At 34.6% G+C, this 20,831-nt stretch overlaps 1 protein-coding gene and 2 long non-coding RNA genes across 4 annotated transcripts; all 3 read right to left on the reverse strand.

Annotated features, from left to right (window-relative positions):
* Positions 1-852: 852 nt before the first annotated feature.
* Positions 853-2,362, reverse strand: LOC121246274. Of its 2 annotated transcripts, XR_005937097.1 has the most exons (3): positions 2,171-2,362; positions 1,220-1,383; positions 853-1,091 (listed from the first exon to the last, which is right to left on the reverse strand). It is a non-coding gene; the product is annotated as an uncharacterized LOC121246274 (long non-coding RNA). The 2 variants fall into 2 exon arrangements; XR_005937096.1 differs by having other exon boundaries at positions 853-1,383.
* A 5,063-nt stretch (positions 2,363-7,425) lies between these two features.
* Positions 7,426-14,107, reverse strand: LOC121247308. Its single transcript, XM_041145677.1, has 6 exons — positions 13,951-14,107; positions 10,074-10,127; positions 8,696-8,858; positions 8,385-8,581; positions 7,993-8,286; positions 7,426-7,529 (listed from the first exon to the last, which is right to left on the reverse strand). Exons 1-5 carry the CDS (start codon positions 14,105-14,107, stop codon positions 8,081-8,083), a joined length of 777 nt encoding a protein of 258 aa, XP_041001611.1. The 3' UTR covers positions 7,426-7,529; positions 7,993-8,080.
* A 2,078-nt stretch (positions 14,108-16,185) lies between these two features.
* Positions 16,186-20,446, reverse strand: LOC121246273. The gene is made up of 5 exons (XR_005937095.1): positions 20,366-20,446; positions 19,700-19,831; positions 18,532-18,646; positions 17,415-18,365; positions 16,186-17,278 (listed from the first exon to the last, which is right to left on the reverse strand). It is a non-coding gene; the product is annotated as an uncharacterized LOC121246273 (long non-coding RNA).
* Positions 20,447-20,831: the final 385 nt, after the last annotated feature.

The following is a 20,831-nucleotide window of genomic DNA, read 5'->3' on the forward strand; positions in this document are numbered from 1 at the left end:
TCCATGCCTAACACATTTATGGCCAAGTGTGCTCTAGCTTTCGACAACAAGGAGACAACAACGTCAACCCAAAAGCGTTACCATCTCGCCAGATCCTATCGTCGCCTTATGACAATCTAAGAGATGTTATTCAATTCTTAGATACTCCCTAGTAACCACAGAAACTGCACAGAGATAATGCTCCATGCCGGCTTGGGGTCATGTTCTATACACACACCCAGAACTTCTCTTAAAACTGAGTATTAAGTAGTTTGAAAGAGTAACATTCTAAATAAACTTTGGCATCCAAACATATTCTCAATGAATCCAACCGATTTTATACATCTCTATTAAAGAAACCTTTTCTAAAAAAGTTTTCACAGCTATTCATAAATACTTCTACACTATTCGTGAAAACTCTCAACATCCAAATATGGCCTCAATTTTTTATTTTTTTTTAAGGAAAAAGAGTAAGATGTGGCTTTCCTACGTAGGTGTGACTATAGCAACACTATCTACTGAGAACCGAATAGAAGGGACTTAGACGATGAGAAGTCATAAGTACTCCCTCAACTAAAATTGCAATGAATCTTTAGGTGGATAACACTAATAATATAAAATGAGTCCATATTCGGATTCCAACCTAGGACCTAGTACTTGCTAAACTAGCTGGAGTAACCAAGAGCCATAAGTCCACCACTCTAGGTGGTAAATCCGCGCAACTCCCCAATGGCAGTCCCCTCTAGCCATAAAACTCGAGAACAGTGCAACACTTTGCCCTAGTGATTATTTTTTTACTTCTACACACTAGTGGCAGAGGAATAACAACCAAAACATTGTCCTGAGAGTAGAAAATAAGAAACAAAGGAAATCAAAAAGCCTGTGCTGGGAAAGAACATCTTTAAAAGAAATTCTTTGTAAAATGTCTTGCACATTACTCACATGTTATAATCTCTCTCTATTACATAGAGGCCGAAGGGGGTAAGCATATAGTTTAATATTAACAACTCTCGCCAAATATCCAAATATGTTTGTGCAAAAGGCCACTTAGTTTCTCCATTACAGTACTTCTTGGTTCATTTCATCATTTTCGCAAGTTCGGGAGAACATATCTAAGCAAAATGGAAATAATTTTATGATTAATTCCATATAATGAAGAAATAGCCAACTGTATGTGGATGAAAAAGAGAAAACAAAGAAAAAGAACCATAAAAAATAATATATATTCACAGCTAATTACTTCTGTTAGCATCCAGCTGCTTTCAAGAATTTGTCATAGGGGCTGGAAGGCGGTAATCTGAAAGAAATTTGTTGATACTCCAGTGAACAGGGGAGAAGCTGATCATGTCCTCGAACTGGCTCCTTATTCATCAGCATTAGATCCCCATCTGAACACTCCCTAGTCTGGAACAATTGCCGAGAAATAAGTGTTCAGTAATATTTTCTATAACATACAACAAGCCAACATTTAAGATGTCATAATGTCTGCAATCCTAAAATATGTTCTACCGGCTATTATGTTATTAATTATAATATAATCACCCACATTTTCAAGCCAAAATATAAGAATTAAGGTTCTTGAGCCCTAACTGTCTATTTAATACATCACAGATAAAGAATAACCTCTAGGTGGCAATAACAAGTTGCTATCAATAATACTATGAATCATTACTTCTTCCTCTGTTTTTTTTCTCCCTTTCAGCCTTTTGTATGAGAACTGCCACCTAAAGTCTCTGAACTAGCAAAGACCCTCACTTGTCCCGCTGGCATTACTTAGCGAAGTCATTTTTCCAACTTACCAAATTTTTCCAGGCAGGATTATTTTCTTTTGATCGTACACATAACAATGCAAAACAAATATATATATATATATATATATATATATATTTTTTCTGGCTGTAAAATTCTATGAAAATTATAATTAGTATTTGGATGCAGGGTACAGACTTGGGTGGAGTGCTGCTCTGTCATGCTGAAATCATATCCTTCGAGGAAATGAGATAACGTTTCAAATCAACACCGGAAGGGTTTTCTATCTAACATTTTAAGTACCATCCTGACTACATGTATCAATTTCTCCCCCTTTCTCCTTCTTACAAAGGTGAAAAACAAGCCTCATTACCATAATTAGTGAAAATCCAGAAAGATATTAATCCTTGTATTAGCAATTTTCGGTGACAAATTTACTCACCCTAGATGAGAAGATGTGGCATTTCTTTTCATTTTCATCAGACGGAACTATTGCCTTGTACTCTTTTTGATGCTTGAAACTATGAAGCACTGACATCTTCTGCTGTTTCCCGGATACAAGGGCTTCACACTGGCTCTTAATTTGGTCATAAGGTATGGGTGTTGAGGAAACTGGGCCGCTAGCAACTTGTATAAGCTGAATGACGATTCTATAATGCAGAATAAACACTTTAAAACAGAATTGACAAGTTTAATGACAAAGAAACAGTACCTCCAACCATTGATGTTCCTCATGGTTTTACTGCGCTCTCTCACTGATGTTTAGCACTTCCAAACTCTACTCACTCTATTTAGATGGTGTAAGACTGAAGGGGATTGAGTGAATCAGTTTGGGGACCAAACGTAGTATTTATAGCCGAAGCTTCCATCAAACTTTGCGATAGGTCCTCTAATGACGAGTATTATCTTCCATGTATTACTATGTATTTATTACTTAAATACATATTATCGATAGGTTTAAGATGAAACATTAGGTTAGAAGTGTAGACCAAGTGGGAGAATGTTAATCGCTTCTCACGGAGGCCGTTCATGAGAACGAATCTTTAGCTTCCTTAAATTTAGGAGCTCTTGAAGTGGTCCACTCTGATTATTCATCACGTTCGTAGAATATTGAAATTGCCCCATGATAAGCTAAACACGTGAGACATGTAGCCACCAAAGCTTCCAAGAAAGCTTTTTTTGATTTGTTTACTCAACTCGTAAAGGCAAACAAAAAAGGGATCCGCCTCAAATCAAAACGATTTCTCCTTTCTTTTCGGAGCTGCGGGATTTCTTCTCTTATTCAATTTCTAGTTTGATCGAGGGCAGTACACTTCTCCCCAATATGAGATAGGTTGCAGCTATAGTCAGAACTCCAACTGGGCCAATTGCCTAATTATGACCTGAGGTAGCAAACGAGATAGTATCGTTTGGATTCGAAGATGAGTTGAGATGGGTTATGAATAGTAGTGAGATGGGTTGTGAATAGTAGTGAGATTTGTGAGTTAAAGTTATTGAATAGTAATGAATAGTAGTGAGATGAGTTGAGATGAATTGAGATAGGTTGTGAATACAAACCGGGCCTAAGCCCAAAGATACTGCTCACTTTGTTCCAAAGGAAAGATGCCAGGTCACTGTGAATAAATGATTGAGAGTCTCCATTTGTGGTCTATTACAATAAGCTTTTGTGGCTACGTGTCTCATGTGTTCAGTTTATCATGGGGCAGTTCCAACGTTCTACGAACATGATGAATAATTAGAGTGGACCACTTCAAGAGCTCCTAAACTTAAGGAAGCTAGAGACTCGTTCTCAAGAACGGCCTCTGTGAGAAACGGTCAACATTCTCCCACTTGGTCCTCACTTCTAACCTAATGTTTCATCTTAAACCCATCGATAATCTATATTCAAGTAATAAATACATGAATCATGGCGATAAGTCCTCTAATGACGAGTATTACCTTCTATGTATTACCATGTATTTATTTCTTAAACATTATAATTTATGTGGCAACAATTTCTTAATGAATAAACCCTATGTTTATTCTTGATCCAACACAGATGAATTTTCTCAAAATTAAATTAAGGTGCACATCAATATGAGAAAAAAAATCAAAATAATTAAGAATTTTATTAAAATAACATTGTTCATACAATAAAAAATTACATAATAAAACCAAGTCTCATATTCACTACATGATCCTTGAATTTCAACGATGGCATGCCCTTAGTCAAAGGATCAGCGATCATTAGCTCAGTGCTGACATGCTCAATGACCACTTTCTTTTCTTTAACACGTTCTCTTATGGCTAAATATTTAATGTCGATGTATTTACTTCGACTCTCACTTTTGTTGTTCTTAGCCATAAAAACAGAAGCTAAATTGTCACAATACATTCTTAATGGCCTAGAAATAGAATCCATAATTCTAAACCCAGAAATGAAACTCTTAAGCCATACACCATGTGAAGTAGCCTCAAAACAAGAGACGAACTCGGCTTCTATAGTGGAAGTGGCAGTCAAAATCTACTTGGCACTCCTCAATGATACAGCTCCACCGGCCATCAAAAAAATGTATCCTGATGTTGATTTACGTGAATCAATACAGTCAACAAAGTCAGAATCTGAGTAGTCAATTACTTCCAGATTGTTCGTCCATCTATACATAAGTACGTAGTCTTTGGTTCCTTGAAAGTACCTCATCACTTTCTTTGTAGCTCTCCAGTAGTCTAAACCTAGATCACTCTGATATCGTCCCAACATTCCCACAATAAATGCAATGTCAAGTCTTGTACAGACCTGAACATACATTAGGCTTCCGACAACAGAAGCATATGGAATGTTTTTCATTTGTTCCCTTTCAAGGTCGTTCTTCGGGCATTGGTTCAAATTAAACCTATCACCCTTCACAATGGGGGCTACACTTGGTGAACAATCATTCATTCGGAATCTCTCTAAAATCTTTATTAATATAGGTTTCCTAAGACAGACCCAAGATACCTCAAAATCTGTCTCTATGGATCTTAATACCAATGACATAAGATGCCTCACCCATATCCTTCATATCAAAATTTTTAGAAATGAATTGTTTTACCTCATGCAGCAAACCCTTATCATTGGTTGCTAGCAAAATGTCATCCATATATAAAACAAGAAAACAGATTTTTCTCGCACTAATCTTCTGGTATATATATTGATCCATGACGTTTTCTACAAAACCGAATGAAAAAATTACATTATAGAATTTCAAATCCCATTGACGGGATGCTTGTTTTAAACCGTATATGGATTTTTTGAGCTTGCAAACCAATTGTTCACATCACTATAGGGGAATCTTTCAGGCTGTTTCATGTAAACCTCCTCCTCTAGATCTCCATTGAGAAATACTGTTTTCACATCCATTTGTTGCAACTCTAAGTCAAAATGGGCTACTAATGCCAAAATAACATGCAATGAATCTTTATTAGATACAGGAGAGAAAGTCTCCGTGTAATCGATTTCTTCTTTCTGAGTGAATCTCTTAGCAACGAGTCTTGCCTTGTATCTCTCAATGTTGCCCAATGAGTTTTTCTTAGTCTTAAAGACCTATTTACATCCAATGATTTTTACACCATTAGGCAACTCAACAAGATCCCAGACTCTGTTACTCTTCATAGAATTCATCTATTCCTTCATCGAATTGTACCATAATTATGATTCTTTGCAACTCATGGCTTGTGAAAAGAACTCGGGATCATTTTCGGCTCCAATGTTATAGTCAAATTATTGTAGATACACAATATAATCATTAGGAATTGCTGATCTCTTTACTCTAATAGATCTTCTTAATGTTGTACCATCATCTTCCTGAGAAGTATGTGGTTCAACTTGTTGTTCAAAAGTTCTTGACGACTCTTGAATTACCTGATCTATTGGAATATTGTCAGCAGCTTGTGGAACTTCAATGATTGGTTGTTTAACACCAGTTTGTATTTGAGGGGTGCTGTAAATAATAATCAATCTATCACTTGAGGTGGAAAGTTGAGATTCTAAATGATCATTCTCAGAAATTATGTTCCTGGTTTGATTGCTCCCACTGATCAAGACATTTTCAAGAAATTTTGCATTTCTTGATTCCACAATCCAAGTACTGTGAGATGGACAATAAAATCTGTAACTTTTAGACCTTTCAGCATATCCAATGAAATACCCACTAATGGTCTTTGGGTCTAGTTTCTTCACTTGTGGATTATAAATTCTCGTCCCAAACGGACATCCCCAAATGCGCGTATGTCACAAACTCGGTTTCCAATCTTTCCATAATTCAATTGGTGTTTTAGGAACAACCTTAGTTGGAACTCGATTTAATATATACAGTATCGTCTTAAGTGTTTCAGCCCATAAGAATTTAGAAAGATTAGAATTGCTAAGCATACTCCGCACCATGTCTAATAATGTTCGGTTTCTTCTTTCTGCTACACCATTATGGCCGGTGAACCAGGCATGGTGTATTGAGCAACAATCTCATGCTCTTAAAGAAACTTTGCAAATGGCCCAGGTGCTTCTTCATCCTCTGTGTATCTACCATAATATTCACCACCTTTTATCTGATCTCACGATCTTAATTTGCTTATCGCATTGTTTATCTGCTTTAGTCTTAAAGATCTTAAAGGCATCTAATGTTTCGTTCTTGTTATGAAGTATGTAGAGATACATATATCGTGAGTAACCATCTATAAAAAGGATGAAGTATTTCTAACCATGTGAGTCCATGTATGGACTACATATATCAGTATGTATGATCTCTAATATGTCTGAATTCCTATTGATACCTTTTTTTGACTTGTTGATCTTCTTTCCCTTTATGCAGTCCACACAAGTCTCAAAATCAGTAAAATCCAGAGTATTAAGTACTTATTCATTTACTAATATTTTAATTCTATCTACAGAGATATGACCTAATCTCCAGTAACATAATTTAGAAGAATTCTCATTAACAACATATTTTTAAGTACCAATGTGAACATGCATTAAATCATAAGTGGTATTGTTTTGAAAATTAATGTAATAAAGACCATCAGACAATGTACATTTCTCAACACAATCAGATTTATAAAATAAACTGAATGATGAATTTGAAAAATTAAAGGAATATTCAAAAGGTACAAGTCTTGAAACTGAAATGAAGTTTCTAGAGAAACTTGGAACGTAAAAGGTCTTTTCTAACTTTAAAACAAAACTACTACTTAAAATTAAATAGTAAGTTCCATGAAGGACTGATCACATGAGAGATCAATTCCAGATTGTTTCAAACATACACTCGAGATTTGACTTACTTCCTCTCTCAGACAAACATTCTTGGTTTCCATGGTGTCTTTACCTTCATCCTGAATGGAAAAGCTTCCACTTCTTTCTTTCTGCAGTGTAACAAAAGACGGAAACCTAGGAACTTCTTGTGAAGTTTTGGCATTCGGGTCTAACCAAGGACAAAGAAGGGATGGCAAAAGCAACACTGAGAAAATATTGTGCGCCCCAACTTGAGTTTCAGGGTGGAGTGGGCCATTGCTAGGAGCAGTTGGTGAAACAAAGCTTCAGGAAATGCCTGAAACAGTTCGGAAGTATTGATTCAGAACTTGGATGGTTTTACAAGATCTCAAACTGTGCTAGAATGGTACAATCCATATAAATGCACTTGCTTCTGGTGATATGACACATTAGGGATGGAAGAGATAATCTTTGCAGTTTGAAGGACAGCAAAGATTGTTGTTCGAGCCACAACAGCATTTGTTGGGAGATTCTCAAGAACGACAGCCATCATATCAAGAATGGGTCCCGCATCTCCGGCCTGGTAATCACAAATTCACTTTGTAAAGTAACCACAACGCCATATATAGTAAAACTCATATTGGGATGTTGTTCATTTGGTACAGAGAAATGAGTGTATAAAGAACTATTTTCTTAGTGTTGCATAATCACCATAAACCAATCAAATTGTCTAACAATGCTTTGTTGGTACCAACTACTCAATCATTGAAATTAATAAAAGCTGAAATAAAAAGAACATGGTCCAAATCTCGCAGCTTCCTTCCTTAAATTAGGCGTTCCACATTGTATACCCCAATGTACTTGGGTTACACCCCTAGTGCTCTTTCAATAAAGTGGTAGAGTTACCAAATCAAAGACAGAAATTCTACACAAAATTTATTTGAGAATAATCTGAATTTGAACATGACATGACTTTTCCATCTTGTTAATACTTTCACAAAATTTCACATTAGTATGAAACACAACGGCAAAACAATTATAAACTTAATTGACAGCTGTGAAATGCATTTTTCTAGAGCCAAACGAAGATCAGTATTCCACTTATCTGTTCCATCTCTGGGGCTGGATACTTCAGCTAAATTTTGCAGGCACTTTCGTAAATGTTTGATCGAGTCGGATATTGCACCAATGACTGCAACCGAGGCCTGCTTCTTTGCTTTTTTTTGCGAGTTGTGTGGTGACATTAACAATGTTTATTTGTATGCGAGGTTGTTTGACAACATCCTTATGATCCAAGCGATTGATCAGGATAGACAATAAGAGATGGGAGTTATCTCCTGTTTTACAATAAATTATGAAATATATCAATAATGCTCAAATGATCCATTAGAAAACTAATTATGGACAGATAGAGCATTAAAGATCTAAGTGTAACCTGATTCCTCCAGAACTGACTGGAAATACATCAAAACAGAAGAGGCAACTCCTTTCTCTGGTGACCAATGGTTATCATCATCAAAACTATGAAAAAGGGGTTCAAGCACACGCCGAACTGTCGTGGCTTCCTTCGCTAATCTGGCCATATTACACAAGCAAACCCTTGACCAATAAGCTGGACTCTTGGAGGTATCCCTGTGAAATTGGCAAATGAATGCAAGGATGTTGGAGGAAATATATATTATTGCTCAATTAGATGAATACAGAGCAAAGATGATTGTTTGAAGATCAAAAGATGAAAAACTTTACATTGTAGGGTCCAAATGAGGGTTAGTCATGTGGTTCAACAACACAGGAACCTTCTTACCAACATTGCGTAAAGATGAGCCATGTTCCTCTGCTTCAACTACTCCTTGAACCCACTGGTCCTCGGATTCGGGAGATGGTCCATCTTCCTCTGTATTCTTGGATTCTGCAATAGCTTTTAACCATTTTTTTTACAAAAAATTCCGCCGAAGGCCATGCAAACGCAATATTTCTTTTACCTGATTAAACCCCCAAACACATGTAACAGGTCCCCATCGCACAAATCAGGTAAATCATTGGCATTTCACTAATGGGACGTGACTCGTAGAAATTGTTTGCAACCAAAGGTTCCAACTTTAAATCTAGACGGAGAATACCACCAAAATCAAGGCGTGTACATCTTAAGCCATCCCTTATGGTTTTTTTAACAATTTAGCCATTCAAACAAATAGTTATAATAACAATTCTTTTTTTTTTTTTATTTGATAAGTAAGAGATAAAATTTATTGATATGAATGAAATAGGCATGTACCCAGTACACAGGAAATAGTTATAATAGCAATTCTAACAAATTGATATGAACCTGCGGGAATGGAATTTCTTGAATCTACAATCAATTTGAAAACTCTACAAGAAAGTCAAAATCAAGTCAATGAATGGAGAATTTAGACCCGATGAGAACTCATTTCAAGAACCTAGATTATATTAAAATCTAAACCCGTCTCAAGAACCCAGATTACAAAAGAAGAACGTCACAAAGGTTGTGATTTACTTTTGATAAGTTTAAAAGTTCAATCAAGAACAAGAGGAGTAAAACTCAACTCACAATGAATAAATTCATCAAATTTCATAAACTTATTAAAAATGAGGCAACAAAAAGTATTTAAACCAAAACCTAATTAAAACTCTAGCCAAAATAAAGCCCCAACTTCCAAAAATACCCCTAAGTAAATAGTGTCGCGGCTACAGTACGACGCTACAGTAACTCGACTACAGTGCTTTTGAAACCCTAGTTCGCTACAGTACTTCTTAAAACCCTAGTTCAACAAAATAATAAATTTTCCAATATGCCCTTGAATAGACCCCCCTTAAGTCATTCTCATAATTAAATCTAATAATTCTAAACTAATAAAATAAGTCAATTAAATGAATTAAACAAGTTGAAACCCTTCAAGAACCCAAGGCCTTTTAAGTCTTGTTGTTGCCCTCTTCCATAGCTTATCAAATGAGTCAAAATTGAATCTTCATCCTTCAAGTCCATCTTGAGTGTTGGGCTCTTGCTAAACTTGTCTCATGTAGATTGCCTCATTGATCTTCTTGGCCTTTGACCTTATAATTGACTAATCTGAAACTTGCAAACGATCTTTAAAATGAGGCCCACCTTGGTTCCCATCATTCCCCCTCTCTTCAAAATGATTCAACCTCGAATCTCCACCTGAATCAAAGGGAAAATGGTTAGTAACATTGAAAATAGCAGAAACAGGATACTTACCTGGACGATCCATTAGATATGCATTATTATTAATTTGTTCAAGAGTAAGTTTATAAATAATTTCGAAAGATGAACATTGTGTAGTAGTATGAACACTCTAATTATATAAAAACTCAATGAATGGTAAACAATACTCCCACAAATATTCATGAAACATATCTAAAGGTTTCCTCACACCAAAATGATCACTCCAATTGTATGCAAACTCAATGAAACGCAAATGATACTCCTGCAAATGTTCATGCAACAAGTCAATGTATAGCAAATGATACTCATACAAACTTTTATGAAACACACCTAAAGTTTTCCTTACACCAAAATGATCACCCCAGTTATATGCAAACTCAATGAATGGCAAGCAATACTCCTACAAACGTTCATGCAACACGTTAATCAATGACAAATGATATTTCTAGAAACGTTCATGCCACACGTCAATGAATGGCAAATGATACTTCCACAAACGTTCATGCAATACGTCAATGAATGGCAAATGATACTCCCACAAACATTCATACAACACATCAATGAATGACAAATAATACTTCCACAAACGTTCATACAACACTTCATTGAATGGCAAATGATATTCTCACAAACGTTCATGCAATATAACAAAAGTCTTCCTTGCACCATGGTTACCCAACAAACCACCATGTCTATCACACACAAGCAACTTACGCATAAAACTAGTAGGCATACAAATATATTCTCTCTAAATAAGTACTAATCTAGTTTATAGAACTTACCAAGCGATGCTTTCTCACATGTTCCATACGCACTAGCAAAGTCATCATTATTAGCATGTAATTCCTTATCATATTCAAGTCTCAACAATTTTACATCTAAAATGAAGACAATGACATACCTTCTTGCTAAAGCATCAACCACAAAATTTTCTATACCTTGTGTGTATTTGAATATAGGAGGAAATGTATCAATGAATTCCTCCCACTTTGCAGTTTTCTATTCAACTTACCTCGTCCCTTGAAGTACTTCAAGGACTCATGTTCGTCAAAGAAAGGTCGGATAGGAATTGTCACACAAGGCACAAAATCAATGTAGTGCTCTATCTCCCTAATAGGTGGCAATCCACTAGACACACCCCTAGGAAACACAACCTCATATCCCTGCAACAAAAAGACAACAACACTAGGCAAAAATACATCAAGTTCGTTAGTATTAAGAATCGCCTTAGTATAAAAACTCAATTTTCTTTTTATTTTTCTCACTTTCTTCACTCTTTCCTTTCTTTACACTTTCTTTTTTTTCACTCCATTTTTTCCTTTCACTTTCTTTTTTCTTTTCACCCTTTTTTTTCTGTCACTCTCTTTTTCTTCATCTTTTTTTAAACTCTCAACCTCACAATTATTTTTCAACTCATTCTTTCTTTTCCTTGAGATCTCAGCCTCATCCTCATCTTTCTTCTTTCTCATTCTTCTCTCTCTCTCCTTTTCAATCTCATTATTTCCTTTTTTCTCAATCTCACATTCACTCTTGCCTTTTAGCTCAATCTCACTTTCACTCTTGCTTTGTAGCTCAACCTCTTTTTCACTTTTTCTTTTTTGATCACTCTTATTTTCACTCTTTCTTTTTTGAGTAATCTCACTTTTCAGTTTCAATTGGTCTTCATGGACTTGTGTTGGACTTAAAGGAGCAAGTTTGATTATTTTTCCATCATTTTCAAAACTATACATGTTCCTTAACCCATCATTGATCCTTTCCTGTCATACTGACATGGCTTCCCCAACAAAATATGACCAGCATGCATAGACACTATATCACAAAGGACCACATCCTGGTATTTCCCAATTGAAAAAGAAACTAGCACTTGCTTATTTACCCTAACTTCTCCACAATCACTCAACCACTGCAACATGTATGGTCTAAGGTGTTTCAAGGTAGGTAAATTCAATTTCTCAACTAAAATAGTGCTAGCCAAATTAATACAACTCCTCAAATCAATAATCATACCAACATACATTGTTGTTGATGTGGCATCTAGTATAAAAAATGTTCTCGCCCTGCTGCTCGGTATCATCCATCTTAATTTGTGTATTGAGTGCACGCGTAGTAACAAGAGAATCACCATACTCTTCTTTCTCATACTCATTTTTAACACTAGACTCACTTTGCCTCCTATCTCTCATGCCCTGTAGATTTATAATTAATGCATCTTGATGATCTATCATATCCCTCACTTCACCCAACACCAAGTTCAACCGCTCAAACTGTTGTTGCATGAATTGCAATACAAAGGATGAGTTATCTACCATCCCTTTTGATGAAGAGCCACTCTGGTGAGATATTGTAAAGTGCTGCACAAAAGAATGTTAGTGAAAAACCTCACACACTCTCTTACGTGTTTATACTCTAATAATGGCACTCCACTCGTGTTTCACTCTTAATTGACTTTTTCCTGATAATAGTCTCACATACTCTTGCATTTTACCTCAATAGTTTTCTCGCTCAAGTTCTTTAAGAATTAGTTGAACTAAATCAAAATAATACAACCTTGTATTATTCCAACCTGTAATATAGATCTAAGAAACAAGGAAGGAATAAAATGACACGAAACTCAATGAATTTATACAAGGAAAAGAGTAATTATAAAACAAGATACCAACTACAAATATGTATTCAGCCCCTTTGATGATAAAACTTAATCAACAAATGTTTTTCTTTTCTCATTATTGTAACTATGTAGCAACCTTTGAATATGAAACCCATTTTTTCCCTTTTTTTTTATTTTTTTTTCTTTTCCTTTTTTTTCTTTTTTTTTTTTCTTTTCCTTTCTTTTGCTTTCTTTTCTTTTCTTTTCCTTTTTCTTCTCTAATTCAATCATAAACAGCAATACTCAATTGTGAAAATCAAGTAATTGAATTCAAGCACACAAGAATTGACAACGAAATAGAAGAGAATCAATGGAACGGCACTCCAAGCAATTGACAAACTTAGAAATGCATTAAACCCTATAATTTTGAAACCCTAGGTGATGCAAATTTCAACCAAACCCAAAACTCTAAGAATTTCTGCAGCCTACTTTTTGTTTCTGCAATTTTTTTTTTTTGGCAACCCTAGCACAATGTAGTCCTAGAATTAATTTTAAGGATGCAAGAAATTAAAAGATAGAATCAGACCGGATTGGAAACATTGCTCTGAATACCAAATGATATGAACATGCGGGAATGGAATCCTTTGAACCCACAATCAATTTGAAAACTCCCTAAGAAAGTCAAAATCAAGTCAATGGATGGAGAATCTAAACCCAAGGAGAACTCGTTTCAAGAACCTAGATTATATTAAAATCTAAACCCATCTCAAGAACCCAGATTACAAAGAAAGAACGCCACAAAAGTTGTAATTTATTTTTTATAAGTTCAAAAGTTCAATCAAGAACAAGAGGAGTAAAACTCAACTCACAATAAATAAATTCATCAAATTTCATAAACTTATTAAAAATGAGGCAACAAAGAGTATTTAAACTAAAACTTAATTAAAACTCTCTAGCCAAAATAAAGCCCCAACTTCCAAAAAATATCCCTGAGTGAATAGTGCCACGGCTATAGTACGACGCTACAGTAACTCGACTATAGTGCTTTTGAAACTCTAGTTCGCTACAGTACTTCTTAAAACCCTAGTTCAACAAAATAATAAATTTCCCAACATACCTTTGAATAGACCCCCTTAAGTCCTTCTCATAATTAAACTGAATAATTCTAAACTAATAAAATAAGTCAATTAAATGAATTAAACAAGTTGAAACCCTTCAAGAGCCCAAGGCCTTTTAAGTCTTGTCGTTGCCCTCTTTCATAGCTTATCAAATGAGTCAAAATTGAATCTCCATCCTTCAAGTCCATCTTGAGTGTTGGACTCTTGCTAAACTTGTCCCATGTGGTTGCCTCCTTGATCTTTTTGGCCATTGACTTTGAAAGTTGCAAAAGATCTTTAAGACGAGGCCCATTTGATTCCCATCACAAATAGTTATGATAACAAAAATTCTTATAATTTATATATATATTATTATATGGATGACAAGATAAGTCATAAGTACTGGTTGTGTAGCTTATTAATAATAAATATAAATTACGTATAATAAACATATAGCATAACTGTATAGTTTTCTTATGACGAAGAACTCCGGAAACTGTGCAAACGCAACATGAGTACATGATGATAATGTACAAATTATTATATCCTCATAATATGATATATGTATATAATAATATGCAACTAAAAGTGAAGTGAGAATTATGAATCATAATATACATCATCATTTGAATAGAATAAAGAAACCATATTATCTACGAAGTCAATTACATAATTCACCCGATTAAAGAGAAATAGAATAATCATACCATATAATTCTGGGAAAAAAAAAATCATGATTCATACTCTATATATAATTTTAGTTAAGCCAAATACTAATTATAATATTTAATCTTATTTTTCTTACTTATCAAAAAAAAAATATTTAATCTTAAGTCATGAACTTACGATAAAGTCCATTACAATAAATGCATAATATAAATACATTTTCTACATATAATACAAACATTTAAACTGCATGACAATTGACAAATATAATGTAATATAAACATATAGAACACTTATGCTATAGGCAATTAGGTTTAGCTTCTGTGCAATTTTTTTTCTACAATTTTCCCTCTTGTATTATGAGTTACTTAGAAATAGGATGCTTTGTTAATATTTTGGTCCATCAACATTAACAAAAAACATGGGGCCCAATCATAGGCTACACGTGTCAACTTTAATATTTAAAGAAAAAATTAATTTTTATTCTTTTAAAAAGATAAAATATAAATTTTTATTATAACAAAATTTTTTATTTAAACACAGAAAAAAAAAAAAAAATCAAACCTAGAATGACCACTTGTGGTGGTTGCCACTCCAGCCGTTCAGGCCACTCTGTGGTGGCCAAGGTGGCCTAGACCGCCTCCAAAAGCTGTTAGATCTCCACACATCACTAGGGGAAGTCAGATCTCCACTAAGTGGCTGAGATCTAGCTACCCACCCCAAGTGGTGGCCATGTTCTACCGACCAAGTGGTGGCTAGGGTGGTAGCCACTAGGGCTGCAAATGGTCCGGTCCGGTCGGTCCGGCTTAATTTTTTTCATTTTTTTAAATAATTAATAAAAAAAATTTATTTAAAATACTAAATTAAATTAAGTGACTTATTAATGTGGATTATGTAACAAATTTAATAAAAAAATATTTTATATGGTCAATGATAATAAATTTGATGAAAATTATATTATTAATTTATATAATTACTATATAATTAACTAATTGATATTATATATTAGTTAATTCATAGAATATTAACAAGTGTTAATAACATATTTAAAATTTTATATTGTTAATTGTACAATTACTATATATAATATATATATATATATTTTTTCATTTGGTCCGGTCCGGTCCAAAAAACCATGGACCATGGACCGGACCGAAAAGTTTCGGTCCTCTAAAATGTGGACCGGACTGGACCGGTCTAAGTCTCAGTCCGGTCCGGTCCGGACCTATCTAAGTCTCGGTCCGGTCCGGTCCAGACCGAAACGGTAAGTCCGGTCGGTCCGTTCGGTCTGACCGGACCGTTTATCACCCCTAGTAGCCACCATAGCCCATAAGTGACGATTCTAGACTTTTTTTTTTAATTTTCTATTTTTTAAATAAAATAACCATTTTTATTAAGAAAAAATATATTCTATTTTTCAAATAACTATAATTTATTTACAAAAAAATAAATAAATAAAGTCGACACATAACCACGTGTGATTTGAACACTTGCATATGATAAAAAATAAAAAAGTAAAAGAAAAAAAAAAGCTAAAATGTAATGCATGTAACAAATATATTACTATCTTTTAAAACAAGCTTAAACAATCCAAGTCAAGCTATACGTGCTTAAACAAGTCATGTCAATCAAGCTTATATGAGCTTCGTCCACAAGCCTAAGCCGAGTTGAGCTGAGATATACTAGTTTGGCTTGTTCAATATTCGAAGCAATATTTAAACCATGTTCAAACCTATAGTATATATGAGCCGACCTTGAGCCATTCATAAACAGTTGTTCCTTTATAACCTTATGTTTGGTTGCTCCATGGTCAATGACCCACAGGTTGCTAGTAGAGAATAAAAGACAATGGGATGTAGTAACTAACTAAATAAGAGCAGCCATAGAATAGGAAGAAACCCATGAGTGGGTTATGAACTGAACATACTCATCTGTCAGAATGGGGATCATGCCAGAATTTGGAGCTGAACTTATAGTAACAAGATGGGGACAAAAGAATTTTCTTCAGAAGGTACCTCATGAGCGGCTCCAGATGGCTTACCGTGTAGATCACAACAATACCCAATGAATAACTCCCACAGAAACAACAATCACCTCTACTTCCATATTCCCCAAAAGGAACTACCAGAAACCTCACAATAAGCAATAAAAGCAGAGAAAGAATTATGATCAAAACTCAATTGAGCACTGCTATCAAATAGGGTAGCTCGCTAAATTCAAGAAAGGACATCAGGTAAAGAGGGGAGCTCATAAGCACTCAAAATCTGCGCTTAAACAGACTCATACTCAGGTTTGAGGCCAATAAGAAACTGAACAACATCCACATCTACACATTTTTTCTCCATAGCCTTTAAGACAATGAAGAAAGGTTGATCCATGTCCCTCTCCTTAAGGATGGTCAACCTGATTGTTGTACCAGTCTACTTTGAGCACCTTGTTCGAGCCAAAAATATTGTTTACACACCTCATAAAACCGAGTGATTTTCCTAGTATCAGAATGCATATGTTTAAGATGATATCAAATCCTCCATGGCAGGAGGAAGATATATACACGAGGAACCAATGTGAGGCTTAATACCATTCAACATAAGGAGATAATCTAATTATCTTTATGTTCCCAAAGACTACTGGAACTAGTATCCATAGGCTTCCTCAATGTTAAGTGATCCTACAAGCCTTTTATGATCATGCCCAAAATAAACATAATAAATCCCATTCAATTTCAGAGAAGTTATAAGAGCATAAGCTAAGGTACCAATATGACAAGTTCCAATTAACTAGCCATGGTGCAAATAGAAAGCATTAACCAATCTAGTAACAAGAACAAAGAAGCTGGAATAATGTGAATCATCAACCAAATCAATGCAACGAATAATCATCCATGACACACCATTTGAAATAAGAATAAAATACATAACCAACACTCTGAAATAAGCTCAAAACAGCTCGAATCAAAGCAAATTAGTCGAAATATGATGTGAATAAAATGAAACTATTTGAAATGCTGATGTACCCAGCAAAAAACAGTGAAAATCAGCCAAAACCAGCTGAAAATACTGAAAACTGACCAGAACTGGCCGAAATATGGAGAAACAAATTGAAAAGACAAGACAAATGGCCAAAATAGATTGAATCGGCCTATACAACACCGAATCCTGATCGCACCAACTTCTCAATTCAAATTGGGTACCCAGGTGCATATTGGATCAGACAAATTGGTCTGAGTTTGTCTCGAGTTGGACCAGAAACTTCAAAGTGGGATAAACTGTCTTCATTAGGCTAAACTGTCTAACTAAGAAGTACACACTCAAAAGCTTAAGGTGGGAGAGGAAGAAAGAGAGACCAAAATCTATTAATAAAGGGGACTAGGCAACAATTCTAAACCTAAGAAGTTGGCTTTGAGACCATGTTAGAAAATGCAAAATGTAAGAAAAATGAGGTGAATTGCTTTCTTTGTCCCTATATATTGGGAACACATAAAGACAAACTACAATAGACGCCTCACAATGGACTAGCACCTTCTAGAATAGGGACAGGTACCCTGTCACCTTTTGTATATATATTCAAACACACTCGCACACGCGTGTACACACACACGCGTGCGCACACAGGAGCATATTATAAGGAAGAAAATGTCAATGACAAGAAAAAGGTCCGTAGATGTATGAACATACCAAAATATGCATCTGAGCAATTTTTAATATAAGTGATGTTTAGTTAGGGCAAAAAACGTACTATAAAAGCCAAAGTCTGCAGTCCTGCTAAATGTAACCGTAAATCTCTTTCACAGTCTCCAACTTCTTGAGCCAATTGACAAAGTTTGGGGATGAGGCCCTCTAAGTTGAACATGTATGGACTGTCCATCTAATTTTATCTGAAAATGTCAGTAACAACTAATTAATGATATTAATTGATAATTAGCAAATATATGATCCAAGGCCTAACTTGTTGATAGAACTAATATATTTATAGATTTATATGAATGCCAAAATGACTCAGATCAAAACCCATCCTTCTATGCAACACATACCTGGCTATTTATAAACTCAACAAGAGTATTGCGACTTGAAATCTACATTTGGTACTGTTCAATTTGTTCTAAAAGAGTCCGGACAATCCCAAATAAACTACTGGCGAATAGTGGCCTGCACACAGTTAAAGACTCCAGTGAATATCATCACAAGTAATGTTTACATTTCAAATGGAAAAATAAAATTTTAGAAAGAAACAAGTTAACAACCAAACAGCTGCCATCAAGCAAACATAATGTTCAACAAATGGATTTTTTTGCTGGAAGACTTCTATCTACATTTCCTGAGACTAGTTCACTATAAAGGGACAGGTACAACACAATATTTACTTTCTCTTCCACTTTATCTTATAAATCATTGTTTCCATCATTTGCCCCCTTGAGAAGTTGTTATACTTTCAAAATTAGAATAACTCCATTTGAACAAGGAAAAAGCCTCAAATAATACATTATAAGAATTACATTAAAAGGGAGTTTTCTTGGTACAAAGAAAGTAGCATTTGTTTCTAAACCAATACCCAAACATGCTTCTCTAGAAGATTCTTATAGAATAAGATATCTTAAAAATATATCTAAAAGCAATGAGAAAGCAGTTAGTAGACACATATAAACTGTCAATATTTAGCACATTTTCTCTATTCATGGTCATAATATATATTCTCTAATGCAGAAAAATCATTACTGATTCTTTACTAAAGAAATACTTAAATGTCTAGGAAGAAAAGGAAAAATAGAAAAAAAAAATAGAAAAATGAGAGGTCAAAGCCTGACTCCATTGATGACTTATACTTCATTGCATTGAGATATACTTATCTCTACCAAATTATAAGGTTCTCTGGTCACATGTCTGTCAAAATGTTTTAGCAACATTACTTCTACAACCAAAGTAAATAAGTTGAAACATAACAAATCCTAATCCTATGGGACTGCGTTCTCTCGTATAAAAGTCTGGTGGGAACCACACGAGGGATTAAATCCCAGGCAGAAACCTCTTATAGCGTCGATGCCCAATAGTCAATATCATGTTCTACAACTGCAGAATTTTCTTCATCCAGTTCTTCACATTTCCAAACCCCTCCCTCGACTCCTTGGTGGTTGAAGAAAATGGATAACAATAACGCAATTGTTCAGATCCCAATAACTTAAGATCTAAATTCATCAAACTTACATATGCTCCTTACATGACGATAGCAATTTCCTATAAATGCACAACACAACTTTCAGCAATCCAAAATTCTCACTCCGTAAATCCTTGTAATATCTCTGCTCAAGATAATTGCTAATATGTGGAGACAGAATGCTGAAAAACATGAGTGAAGCAAATAGATGTTATTCTTTTCATGGTAGGCATACATTCAAACCCAAAACCTACACTTGACATGATTATGAAAACTTAAAGTTTTGAAAATCTCAAGCATTTTTCATCAACTTTGAGCCAGATATATTCTCACCATTTTAGCCTATCGACCACAAACAACAATATCTGGTGAAAAGGCATATTTTTGGCATAACATAATAACTCGTCTAAATAAAAACATAGGCAACAGATGAAGAGAAAAATCTCGTTAACCTAATGATTGAAAGCTAATCAAATAATTGAAAAACATGGAAATGTAATTGATGATAACACTGCCATATGGCAAGGCCAAATAAATATTTGTAAAAATGGATGGTTTGATGAAGATGAGTATACAACTAATAAAGAGTATGCGTTGACTTCAAGGAAACCATCAAAACTGATAAATGAGATTATTGTATAATAAAGACAATTAAAAAAACTATGCAAAATTATAAGTTCTAAAAAAAGAATAATATGAATAATATAAAAATCTACCTTGGGACTGCGTAATGGGTTCTTAGGAGCATATTCACAAAGTTTCTCAATCTTCCTATCTCTTGGTTCGATATCTTGCCATATATGCATATCACAAAGCATATTAGAGCATATCAAAAAGTTTTACGATGGGAGTTTGTTGAAATTACCAGATGAAATTCCTCTAGTTCCTCCGGTTCCTCCAGACAAGAGTTTTACAGAATATTCTAGAACGTAGTAGAATAATTTTTTTCTGTTTAATAGTTGTTACAATGAGCTATAATTACATTTTTTTTTATTCTTCATTCTTTACTTTTGTCTATAAGTAGCAGAGCACGTTGTACGTCTAAATATAATAGAATCATCACTTTTCACCTTTATCATTTGTTCTGTTATTCACTTTTTCCCTTCCTCTGCACCACTTCTATTATGGTATCAGAGAAATGATTGAAGCAAATTCTCATACCAACCCAGAAATACAAAACCC

Source organism: Juglans microcarpa x Juglans regia, chromosome 1S (assembly GCF_004785595.1).
Source record: "Juglans microcarpa x Juglans regia isolate MS1-56 chromosome 1S, Jm3101_v1.0, whole genome shotgun sequence".
NCBI classification, from domain to species: Eukaryota; Viridiplantae; Streptophyta; class Magnoliopsida; order Fagales; family Juglandaceae; genus Juglans; species Juglans microcarpa x Juglans regia.